Source organism: Hippoglossus stenolepis, chromosome 16 (assembly GCF_022539355.2).
Source record: "Hippoglossus stenolepis isolate QCI-W04-F060 chromosome 16, HSTE1.2, whole genome shotgun sequence".
In the NCBI taxonomy this organism is placed as follows: domain Eukaryota; kingdom Metazoa; phylum Chordata; class Actinopteri; order Pleuronectiformes; family Pleuronectidae; genus Hippoglossus; species Hippoglossus stenolepis.
The window spans coordinates 5920494-5933489 of record NC_061498.1 but is presented as its reverse complement, the minus strand read 5'-3'; the positions used below and the strand labels follow the sequence as shown (position 1 = coordinate 5933489).

The 12996-nt window shown below is 42.6% G+C and overlaps 1 protein-coding gene across 5 annotated transcripts; it reads right to left on the bottom strand.

The window, feature by feature from the left end:
• Positions 1 to 3115: 3115 nt before the first annotated feature.
• kcnj12b (potassium inwardly rectifying channel subfamily J member 12b) lies at positions 3116 to 10007 on the bottom strand. Of its 5 annotated transcripts, none has more exons than XM_035179851.2 (3): positions 9858 to 10007; positions 9506 to 9690; positions 3116 to 8484 (listed from the first exon to the last, which is right to left on the bottom strand). In XM_035179851.2, the coding sequence occupies exon 3, from the start codon at positions 6469 to 6471 to the stop codon at positions 5191 to 5193; it is 1281 nt and encodes a 426-aa protein (XP_035035742.1). In that variant the 5' UTR covers positions 6472 to 8484; positions 9506 to 9690; positions 9858 to 10007; the 3' UTR covers positions 3116 to 5190. The 5 variants fall into 5 exon arrangements, with proteins under 5 accessions (XP_035035742.1, XP_035035743.1, XP_047199681.1 ...); XM_035179852.2 differs by having other exon boundaries at positions 3116 to 5151; positions 5254 to 8484; positions 9506 to 9958; XM_047343725.1 differs by having other exon boundaries at positions 3116 to 6609; positions 6774 to 8484; positions 9506 to 9958.
• Positions 10008 to 12996: the final 2989 nt, after the last annotated feature.

Genomic DNA, 12996 nt, shown 5'->3' with positions numbered 1-12996 from the left:
CTGTTCTGTCCTGCCTGTAAATCATTCAAATCTTTATTTAAAATAGATCAAAATATAAATTAACAAATAATAAATTTGTTTTTGTCATGATATGAGCAAACCCCAATACACCTGTCGGCTACAATCTGCCTGTCTCCTGCTCCTTTTACAGCCTTTAGTGAGGATTTGACATTAGATAATAAAATGAAAATAATGTAACAATATTAACACAAACAGGACGTCTCTGTCAAACAGCATCGGTCAGAGAGAGAAACAAACCTCAAGTGAAGGATTAAGATGTTGCTGAAGGGTTTTTTGATCATTGCTACCATCTTTCGACTGAGACCCTTTAATGGATGGTGTCAGTGTGTTCAGTCAGGCTGACAGGAAGCTGCTCTGTGTTTGCTGCAGGTATCTGAGTCTGTGCCTCCTGTAATCCAATCAGCCTGTTGGTGTAATCAAATACTGAAAGTCTGCAGGAGTCCACACTGCAGCAGCAAGTACGACTGAGTGACGAGCTCAGCTGCAGGAGGAGGGTCTGCACAAGCAAAATAACTTCAGGAGATACAAGTACAGACTCGTATGAGCTGGTAGCCAGTGGAACCAGTAACTGCTTCCCAGCTCATACAAGTACAGACTCGTATGAGCTGGTAGCCAGTGGAACCAGTAACTGCTTCATAACGTGGGATTCAAACCAGCGTGCACATCTTTGAGCCATGTTGTGAAACTGCTCCGTTCACATGTCTGCTGATTCTGCCATCCTCACATTCTGCCGAGGGATAAGATACATTACACTGTCTGCACATAACATTATTAGTTTGACTAATGCCTAAATAATAGAAGAGAATGCACAATTAATATATATTAACAAATTATAAATATTTTTACTATGACTATAAATACAATAGCTCATTAAAATGTAGTCACAAGCTAATATAGGACATTTAAGTGTTAATTAATGCGTCTGTCAAAGACTTTAATGTCTCCTGTGAATCATCTGTAGCAGATAACAGATTAATGTAATCAGTGGTGGAAGACGCCATGAGATCAGTTGATTAAACAAGAACAACAACGCAAAATTATACTGGAGAAAAAACCCAGTGCAGAAGTATTGACTGTAAGAGTTTATGTAAAAGTTATCGTATATTCTTGTACTTCTGATTTTCCTGCATGTTTGAAAGTAATGAAAAAGTTCACACGCTCTTCATTCACTTGGGGCCGTCGGACAGTCGTTTCAATTACAGTCCAATCCACCCTGATTTCATAAAACAACTTCCCCTCGGCTTTTCCTAGACAGGGCGTGTTTTTCCAAACAGAGATCTTCCATTCACAAGTTCGCTGCTCTAACCTTCAAGCTGTCCGCACCCCTCCAAAGAATAACACGAGACCGCCTCGCCTATCTGGTTTTGCTTTGGATGGAAATGAGAAACTGTTATGTGATATCAAGAAGATGCTTGGAGTGGTTTTTCTTGACGTGCTCTGGACTGAACAGATGTCACGGGCCCAGAGTGAGGAGGCCTGGATTGGACACTTGTTTCCCCCCGAACACGATGACTGATTCAATATCAGTTTTGCCTGAATGAATGGGCGTGTGGTTACATTCCCACATGAAACACACACATTGATAACAGTCCACGTCTTTAAAGTCTATCCACGACAGTTATTAACCACATCACAGAATTCAGACGGTATTAAGCAATAGATAGCAAGGCAGATAGGTAGGTGGGTGGGTAGGTAGGTGGGAAGGTACATACGTAGGTAGCGAGGTAGGTAGAAGGTAGTTAGGTAATGAGGTATTTAGGTGGGTAGGTATGTAGCTAGGTGGGTAGGTAGGTAGGTGGGTAGGTAGGTGGGTAGGTAGGGCAGAAAGAAGGAAGCTATAGGTACATAGGTAGGTGGTAGGTCGGTAGGATAACCATAGGAAGGTATAGGTACATAGGTAAATAGGCATTTTTAAACCAATATTTATTTTTTGTCTGTTTCCAGTTCAGGATGCAACATGTTCACTCATCAACAGCAGAAAGAAGCTCTAAAGTGAAACAGCTGATAAGGTTTTGGTCCAAACTGGCGACTGTTGATAGAAAAAGCAACAATAATCCGATCTAGGCCCGAAGCGTCTGGAGTTATGGCTCGAGTGAAAAGACGCGCAGCTGTTGCATCATGTTACTTTCTTTTTCCACCCTCCACCTCCGTCTGGCAGCTGTGAGAAAAACCAGAAGAAGAAGCGCGCCGCCGCAATTAAAGCTGAATTTGCCTTTCAACAGCCCACTCTGCATGTTGGAAGACTGACCCTCCACGGCTTCTCGTCCTCCAACACTGCAGAGTGGGTGAGAAGCATCCCTGTTTATTCTCAGCGCTGCTTCCATCAAACAGCACATCTCCGAGGATGCGGTGCTCTCAAAGTGAGAAATTATACTTTCATTTGACACACGGAGATAAATCCCTGAAAACTAAAGCATGACGATTCTCTTAAATGTCACTCTGATGAGCCGGCCGCTGCCAGGACAAGAGAATATCTGGCACGCCCACTCTCTGGCAATTTAGCAAACAGGTCATCATTTAAATGGTAATTGAATTTAACGAGATATGGACAACATTATGCTTAGATAGGTATAATATATATAGAACCGATGATACAGTATTTTCCTATCAGTAGAAACACTGATTGTACCTTTGAGAGAGAGTTTTTTCAGTTGTTGATTATGTGTTAAACTTTCTCTGTTTCTAAATCGATAAAAAAAACAAATTTAGTATCGTGTTGCACAAGTTGCTTGCCCACACAGATTTCTAACAATATTTAACAAAGCTATTCTAAGTTCTGAGTGCGTGTGTGTGTGCGCGCGTGTGTGTGTGTGTGTTTCCAGTGTTCAAGGTTACTGGGCAGTGAAATCAAATGAGTCTGCCAAGTCTTGTGTGTACATTTGCAGAGACGTGCCTGTATGGTTGCATAAGAGTGAAAGAATACACCTCTGACCCCAACCAGATACCGTCCCACCAAATCACAGCCACATATTACAGTCCATTCCTCTGTGTTTATCAAAACCGCTCCTGCACTTAGTTCTAACTCTATAACAAATGCATTCTCTCTATGATTTATTCCTGGACTGTCATGAAGGGGTAAAAAAAAGAAAACCTGTGGCTTTGTGAAATATATTTTATTATGGTAGTCAACAGGAGATTTTCATTCACTCATGAATTGTTGTCTCACACGACAAACTAGGGGAGAAGGTAAGGTCATGATTGTTTCAAATGCGCTGAGTGGAAGACAGCAAGAGGAGGTCAAAGTCAATCAGTTCAGTAGATGTTATTTCTGTCAATCAAACAAAGAGAGTTATTTCCAGTGTCAAACAAAGAAAAAAAAGTATTTACAATAACGGCCGGACAACTGTACAAATCAGAGTTCTTCATTCTCCTTGGCAGTGAGACCCTGACCCCTGCTGTGGCTTGTTTTCTGGAACAAGCCTCTATTCTGATATTTCTCCAGCACAAGTCAGCAAGAGATATTAATACAAATGTGTTGAAACCTGCTGAAAAGGCAGTCCAGTGTGAAAGGTAACCCACGTGGAGCTTTTAATTTGAAATGCTTGGGAAAACTAATTCATCTCAGCTGGGATAAGTGAAGCAGTGGTGCACAGTCTGACCTAATAACTGCATTACGTCTCCCGTTAATAATATCTATCCTGACATTTTCATTATAATATGCTGCATCTTAATCTGAGTCGGAGCTCGTTAAACTTTCCTGATATTGTGCTCAAAAATACCTATTTTGCACAAGTGATCACAGACCATATAAATGTCCCTTTAAACATTCAAGAGTCAGTAGTGTTCTGTTTACATCAACCTCCAGGTTCTTGAAGAGATTTGGTGAACAGCATGTCCTTGGTACTGTGTTTGGTGTTTTCCTTTTTTCACCATATTACTGGGAACCTCCAAAATGATGTGTGTTCCTTTAAGGTTACACCATAGCACTGTATATAAAAGATGGACGACGCGTTTTGTGTCATTGGGTATTTTTAGACTCAAACAGGTCATAATTATGACTTTATGACCATGTTTAGAAATCACATTTCATCTGAGAAGAAGTGAAATTAATTTCAGTTGGCGGTTTGCTAATCGCTGGGCCCGGCAATTGTGCGAGAACAGTTTAGCACGTACGTAACAATGCACAGCAGGCCTGTGGAGCTTTGGATTTCTCTGACTGTTCCTTTGTGGAGGTTGCTGTCTTTTTTTTTCTTTCTCTCCATGACTAAAAATAGCGGAGTAAGTGTGCGAGGGATGGATTAATCAGGTTGTCAGCTCTTAAGTAACCTGTTAACATTATTATCTCTCTCTTTACCGACAGTAATGACCTTTTGCCGGCTTCAAATATGGTCGAGTTTACCTTGTTCCCGAGAGGAGTCGATATGATCACAACCTCGGACCAACGTGAAAACGGCATCGTTGGATGATGAGTTGAAATATTGGACAGTTTGGAATTTTCCAACAGGCCTTGTCTGAGGCAAATGTTGATATTCTCAACTGCTCTGCATTTCTTTCAACGTGTTTTAACCTCTCCGGCTTCTAGACGCTGGCAGTAACGCTGCCGTTGCCATCTCAACCCCCGGAAATCAAAGCCTATGTGTTCACAACTATAACCACTTGCTCATATAATTCCATTTGAATACATGTGTTTTTATAATGGATTCTTATGCCTTTTCATATGTCTCCCATAATAACATGTAATCCATATTGTTGTTCACCAGCTATCACCTGACATTGTATGATGTAGAATACTTTGTCTTATTGTTATATCATTAAGATTAAATCCATAACGGCCTGGAGGAATATTCCCGATGTCATCTGCCAAGTGTCAGTTTCACTCCACACTCAGCTGTAGATCGTGTATGTGTGAACACCACCGGTCCAAAAATATTCATACAAAACTATGCTATTGTCATGCATTTGATTTTTAGGATCTGCAAAGTGAAACAGTTTTTGTTTGCATTCGATGAAGCTCAATATCCATGTCAGGGAAGTCAAACTCTCATCTCCTCCAGTGATGAGTTTCGCTCTTGCTTGTGTGATGGAGAATGGTTCTGCTGCTCCTCCACCTGCAGCAGTAAAGTCTTCAGTGGTGTCCTCATGTCAGCAGAGTGACAGTCAAAGGGCTCTTCACATGATAACTGCATTACCCTGCATTCAGAAACAAGCACAACAAGCAACAGCCCACGGTTAAATCTCTGATTCTCTAACAGAGGACATTTGCTCACCTCTGGAATTGATCGACTCATTCACCAGTTCTGATGAATACTTCCTGACTTCCTCTTTCTCTACATCTCCCTCGTCCTCCTCATCCCTGCTGATGAAGGCCAGCTCGTTCTCATAGCAGAAGGAGTTGGCACCCGGTGTCGGGAATTTCCTCTCCTCCATTTCCTTGGCGCTGCATCTCGGGGTGGAGGGCACTTCGAATGTTTTGTTAAAGTAGGCATAATCTATCCTGTACTGGTTCTTCTCCTCGAAGATGACCGGCTCAAAGCGGTGACCCCACAAAATCTCCGAGGGCAGGTAGGAGGTGCGCGCCTGCGTCGTCATGGCCGTGGCCTCCACCATCCCCTCCAGTATAATCACTATCTCAAAGTCAGACGTTTCCAGATCCTGCTTACCTATGCCAAACAGTGGACTTTCTTCATCGATCTCATGTATGACAGTGAGGGGCGCGACCAGGAAAAGGCGGTCTGTGCCTTTGTCGTAGCCCACGTTCATGTCAATCTGATCCAGGGGGATGTACTCGCCCTCCACTGTGTAACGGTGCTTGACGAGCTGGGCGCGCACATGAGCTTCCACGATGTGGCTCTTCCTTAGGTTAGCGACTCGAAACAAGAGGGACAGCTTCCCATCACGTAAAGCGATGACTGCGTGGTGGCTGAACAGTAGAGTCTCGGCGCGCTTTTTGGGCCTCGCCATCTTGGCCATGATAGCGCCAATCATAAAGGCATCGATGATGCAGCCCATGATGGACTGAAAGACCACCATGAAGACGGCAGCGGGGCATTCCTCTGTCACGCAACGAGCGCCATACCCAATGGTCGTCTGGGTCTCAATAGAGAACAGGAAAGCTGCCACAAAGGTGTTGACCTGCAGGACACAAGGAACAAAACTGTCGTCCCCTGTGGGATGGTCCATGTCCCCATGCAGGAGGCCAATGACCCAGAACGCCAAGCCGAATGTTAACCACGACACCACAAACACCAGGCTGAACAGCAGGAACATGTACCGCCAGCGGATGTCCACACAAGTTGTGAAAATGTCCGATATGTACCGCTGCGACTTCTCATCCATGTTTGAGGAATGGATGTTGCACTGGCCGCTCTTGGTGACAAACCGCCCATGGCATTTGCGTCTCGTGTGAATTTTGCAATTGCCAAAGTTGCCCACGGCGGGCATGGTACTCAATCTCAGGCCTTCTTCTTCACAGGACACGAAGCTGTGGTGGTGGGCCCTTCCCACATTCATGCCTCAGTGGGGCACGGTCACGTGGCTTCACACTATCAGCCCAGCTCATACAGACCAAGCTCACGGGAAATGCACGGCGCCGTCCAACACGCTCTTGGCGTCGACTGGAATCGAGAGCTGACGTACAATCGTAGTTTCCTGTAAAGAAACAAATATCAATTTGCAATCATCTGTCCACACTGTCGCGTTCTAAGTGCATGAACGTTAAAGGAAAGGTGGATAAAAACATAAAGGTAACTTTATTGCACTGTATTAATTCTTATAATTTTATCAACTTTGATCGAACATCTTTCCTATGCTACATTTGTGTAGCTCGAGATCCTCAGGAGATCCTCTGGCAGTTCCACAGAGCATGTTGAAAACTAAAGGGGACAGAGCCTTTGCATTCTGGGTCCGGAGGCTGTGGAGCAACCTGTCAAGAGAATATAAGTCTGAGACATCGTTGTCTTTTAAGTATCAGAATAAAACGTAATTCTACCTGGAAGCTTGTCCTGATTTTAACTGAGCTGTTTGTGTATTTCATTTTATTTTCCCTTTAAATTAAATTGTATTTGTTTAAATCCCTTTTATTATTATTATTATTGTTATTATTATTATACTGGTTAGAGTATGTTGCACTTTTCTTCTCAATGCGACATTACATGTATCATGTCATAGCAAACATTAGATGTTCTGTCTTACCTCCACTTCTCCCTTGCCTCCACTGGAAATACTCTACTGGTATAATAAGATACATTTTTCTCTGATCAACAAGGTACAGAAATAGCCGGCTAATCCAATACCCTGCCATTTTATGTGACGGATCTTCTGTTTCCCCCAGCTGGTACAACTATCTGAGTCTGTGGAGTACGGTGATGAGGCTGTGTGTGATTCCCCTGTGACACTGAATTGGATAATAATATGGGCAAGGGGGAAAAAGACGGGGCACCGAGTTGGGCATCACGGAGTAAACAACCTCAGACACAAATGTCTCGACGGTAAGAATCGATGGGATCCCTTCAGGCACATTAATGGAAATAATATTCAGAAAAAAAGAGGGAACTTTATTGTGATCTGTCCCAACTGCAGCAGTCAGCTCACATAGGATGGCATTCTGTTATTTCTAATTCATGCTACTTTAGAAATTAAAGTTTCCAATAAAATTTCCAGCTAATTAATTGGAAACTATAATTTGTCACTACAGCAGCCCATCAAAACTGTATTGAAAGCATTATATGTAAATATAAATTAAACAAGGTATTTACAAATGATAGAAAGAAAGACCCATGATGCTCAATTTTCCATGTGGTCTTGTTAATGTGTGAACTTTGACTCATAGAGTCGTATTTCTAAAAAAATTGATTTTCAACTTGAGAGATGAATAAAGTTATTAGAACTCCTCGTAGGAGCATGAATATTTGAAATGAATGTCATAGCAATGAAATAGTTGTTGATATGTGTTACTTAAACTTCAGGGGTTTGCCAAAATCTTCTGGGGACCATGCATAACTATAGCAACAATTTCATAAAAATCCAGATCTAATATTTCTCAAAACATTTCACTAAAAGCTAAAAATGTCGACCTGCACGTCTGTGGGAGTTTTCCTGTGGGAATCCTGTGTATCACTATCTCGTAGCTGTTGAGGCCGACATTTTCATACACAGTCACGCTTTAACATGTCCAATTTTAGCCATGTTAGATATCATATATCACACACCTGCATTAGTGACATAATGAGAAAAACACATTAAAAGATGCTGAAGTAGTCCCTGATTCTTGTGCACTAACCGAAATGTGCCTCACACCATTGGTTACAAGAGAAGTTTAGGTTCATCAGTTGAGAATCTGGCTGCATTTTTTGCTCTGATGGAACTTCACTCATTTCATGTCATAAAATAGCCACAGCATCACGCTGCCGACTCCAGGGAGCTGGAGGGAAGCAGTTCAAGGATACGTCTGTACGTCAGCACAGGGGGACATGTTGGTCAGCGACTGGAAATAAGTGGATCGGACGTGATGTGTTTGCTTTTATTCTGTAAATAATTGATATAGAGAATCATTTTTAGGATATCTGAGCATCACATCAGCTTCAACTTCAACTTCCAAATTTTATTTGCAGCCAAAAAAGCAAATTCTCACAGGAAACACAGGCACATAGAAAAACATTGAAACACATGAATACATCAAATAACATCTCTACTGATGGTCTCCATTGCAATTTTTAAAAACACATTGAAAACATTTTTATTCACAAGTGCGTTTAACTAAACTTTACAAGGTTAAACCATAATTGAATTTTATTTTATTATTTTACACAGTTTTATCGACTTTATTTGTATTATTTTACTCATTTGTTTTTTATACAAATCTATCCTCTTTATTTCTTTTACCTCTTTTAATCTCTTTACCTCTTTTATTCTAACTGTGCTTTCAGATTTAAAAAAAATGTCTTTTCATTTCAGCACCTTGAATCTACCTCCCTGAATGAAATATGCGTTATGAATAAAACTGCCTCTCCTTGCCTAGGATGACTGCTAATTGCTGTGTAAAACTGCAGAGCAAACAGGATGTCATGGGCTCAGAGAGGCTGCCCTGCAGGTGTCCCACCATGACACCTCTATGAATAGACAGACATTAATACCCTGTACACACAGCAGGTAATGAAATGGTAGATGATTCATTTAATAAGCATGTTCTGTGCAGATTCAAGCATCGCAGGTGAGACTCAATTAGAGGTTTGTGTCAAAGTGAAAGAGTCCAGACTGCAGCACGACAATAACTGAGATTGTTTGTTTATTCCTGAGATTGTTTGTCTTTGCGCTTTTTCTTCACAGATTATTTGCTCTTTCTCAGTGTTCTGGTTGCTAGGAGGCAGGATGTTAAGAGATATAAATATCTAATATTCAGTGTGATCACTCCTCGGTTCTCTCTGGAGCCACAGACGCTCTGCCTTCTGGGCTGAGCCTGTTTCCCTACGGTCGTTCTTCACTTTTCATGTATGAAAATACAGTGTATGGAAGGTGTTGAGTGTCAAATTGAAGGGCTTTCTCTTACCTTGTGTGCAGGTGATTCTGATTCCAGTTCTTCCGGAGCTTTCAGCCAAACTGCCTCATGTTTCTCCTCTGTTACGGGTAGAGCCCCTCCATCCTCCTGAGGCGTGAGAGTGGACGGCTGCAGCGCTCCTTCATGTCTCCGTCTCCACTCAGAGAGACCATCACAATCACTCCTGCTGTCAAGTCCTTCAAGGTTTCGATTGAGGTCCAGTAGATCAGAAAGAGAGCAGAGATTGGAAAGTGAGGGTCAGTAGGGTCCGATTTGATCAGATAATCACTTCCTCGCAGCTCATTTTGGAGTCACAACAGTCTGTCCTCTTCCATGTCTCACACTTTCCTAGTATATGTGCTACCTGATCCTGCTCTGCTGCAGATCCCACTCCGTATCCCACATCAAGTGAACTATTGCTCACTGCTCGGCTCTCCTCCTCCCCCTCCCTTCCACAGTGTCACTGAAGATACTTGGCATTTGGAGACTATGTGCTCTTCCCCGACCGAGCATTGCTGATCAGCTGTGCTCGGAGTCGACAGAACCAACCGGTTCATTCAGGGCTGATGTGCACGGGACGGACCAGCGGTGACCAGAGAATAAACACATTGGTTTTACTGAATTCTCTGAGTTTTCTTATTCTGGAATAGACAACTACTGGACCCGTAGACCAACAATTTTAATTTTAACTTTAACTTCCAGGTATAAAATCTACCCAATACTCATTTACACATCTGTGGAAATATATTTTAGACTGACTCTGTCACGTTGCCATTATTTTCTAACTGCCACTGCACTGATCACAGAGTGGGTGGCGCGCTCTCCATTTTGACTCATTCAGAAGAGAGAACCAGCTTCTGTTGAACATGCCGGATGATGAAAAAACCCATGTGGGCCCTTTTTAGATGAGCATCACTCATTTGTCTTGTGTAAGCCTGACTGAAGGAGGGAATCTGTGGACTTCACATGTATCACAGAACCAATCGCTCCCACGATCAGTCGCAAAAAGAAGGTGAAGAGCCGAGAGCCATGCTGGCGTCCAAGAGAGATTATACTTAGGCATACGATTGGTTTGCGGTTGAGTTTTGGAGGGTAATTGCAAAACAACACAAAGATCACGTCATAAACGATTATCAATGACCCCAAACGTCTTCCATGGTGATTTTCAGCTGCTGCCATCAGGAATGTGTTTTAAAAAGCCTGTATATAAAACAATTAGGAAGAAGTGACAGTGCAAGGGATGGTCAGTTTACCTTGATGGATGCACATGCCCTCTGTTTGTCCTTGAGAAGACATTTTCCAATCCAGCTTTTGTTATTATTTGCCGGCATTTAGTCTTAGAAATAAAAGCGTGGACGACCTTTTCTAAGTCTGCAGAAGGACAGGAAGGACCTAATCTTCTTAACCAGGGGGGGTAGATATGATGACGTCTGATTTGGAGTCAATTGCCCCTTGGGGGATAAATCAAATATTATGAATTGAATTGAATGGTGTGGAAAAGTGGGGACTGCTGGTGGTACTATAAAAAGACAGCAGGATTAATCATCTGGTTTCTACAAATATCTGAACTAAATTTCACGGCACTTGATCCAGTCGATATTTCATTAAGAAAAAACAAAAAAGAAATGCTCTGCTCAGGATGTTTCTAATTCTTTCCTGAGACAGCGCTGATGAATAGTTCCAGCACTGTCCTGACCCAGATTCACTGGAGGCCCCCACGGAGAAGAGACACGGGCGAGTGTGACACTGCAATACGACGGCCTCCGAGGAAGCTCAGCCACGGGGGTCTGAATATCAGTTTCCTGTTGTAGGTAATAGAAATAATATTTGACCTTTAAGAGTTGTTTGTGCCGTTGGTTGTGTGGATATTTGCAGCATGTGAGATAATGCATTTGGCTCATTTCAAAACAGTTGTGTGTTTGCTCCTGTGAATGTTTGCGCAGCTTTGCATCCCCCCCCCACTACACTGCAAAAAACTGGTGTTGAAATTTCAAGGTTAAACATTTCCGAGTTGATTTCCACCCTAAAAGTGTAATTTGAACACATTCTGATTTAAATGGCGTTCAGTGTTATTTGACAGAGTTGATCGGGAGATGCTTTGATTTCGTAAAATTTTGACTTTATTCTTGAAATGTCCGATTTGATTTTTCTTCGATGTGGTCCTAGTACTCCGTCGTTCTTAATGTCTGATACTTTTTTCAAAATAATTGTTCAATTCACACCCCACCACCTGGTTCTGTTCAGCCAATCAGATTGTGTCCTGCTCTGGAAGTGATCCCGCCTTTCCACCTTTAAATACGGAACATTAAAAGTCATGAGAGCGCCTCCCTGTGGAGAGGAGTGTGCCACACAGCATCTGGTCCAAACTAACAGCTGATCTCAGACTCTTGTCTCCTGTGAACATGAGATGACTCCGGCACGGTCACGGCTCCTCACTTTACTTCTGCTTCTAGACATTTGTTTCGGAAAAATGTTTCACTAGTGGAGGAAAAGCTGAACAGAACAGAAGTGAAACAGGAGCTGAGATAGAAGGATTTGAACTGTTTATCAGTGTTATCCCTGAGTGTTATTTAACTCTGTTTTGTGAGTTGAGGAACATGAAGAAGGAACTATAGTGTTAAATGTTTAACTCTGGACTTTTTGCTGTGTATGTTACTGTTACTCTGGTGTCAGGTCTGTAAGTGGGTTATGGGTTCAGGGGATGGAGGACCAGATGTGAAGTGTGCCATCAGGACAGAGAGAAGCCAGAGTCCGGCCGATACCTCGCAGCAGCACCAAGCTATTTAAAGACCGCCTCAGTGCGGCAGCTCAAAGTGGGCCACGGCTCAACCGCACTCAGGACACGAGCTGCAGCGTTTGATCACCTTTCAGATTGTCAGCAAACATCCTCCTGATTCATTTCAAGTGTTATGTCATGTTGTGGTGAACACGGTGTGGTACAGGAGACACCAGCCAGGGCACAAGGATTTTTACTTGAAGCTAAGTGAGAAAAAAAATGGTTCTGGCAGGACACTCAGGATCAGGAGCAGGAGCAGGAGCAGGAGCAGGAGCAGGAGCAGGAGCAGGAGCCGGAGCAGGAGCAGGAGCAGGAGCAGGAGCAGGAGCAGGAGCAGGAGCAGGAGCCGGAGCAGGAGCAGGAGCAGGAGCAGGGCTGGCACTCCCATCATACAACTGTTGATGGGAGTGCTCTCCTGCTGCTCACTCTCACTGTGGGTCATTATTCTATTAGATAAAGATCTGTACATTTATCTGCTGCTGAGGTTTTAATTGACCTCTTCTGTTACTGAACTTGACAGAGCCACATAATCATAATCATAATACCTTTATATAGCACTTCTCATAGTTCATTAAAGTATTCCCTCATGTATTCTTTCATCCAGCAACAGATTTACAGACAGATATTATTTGATTATCATGAGCAGATTAGCTGCAAATTTATTCTCACATAATTATGAGTTCAATATTATAATAGTCCAAGATTTTTCCACCTTACAATATTATCA

Coding starts and splice junctions, on each gene's coding strand:
- kcnj12b (XM_035179851.2), bottom strand. CDS start 6,471: ATGAATGTGGGAAGGGCCCACCACCACAGCTTCGTGTCCTGTGAAGAA.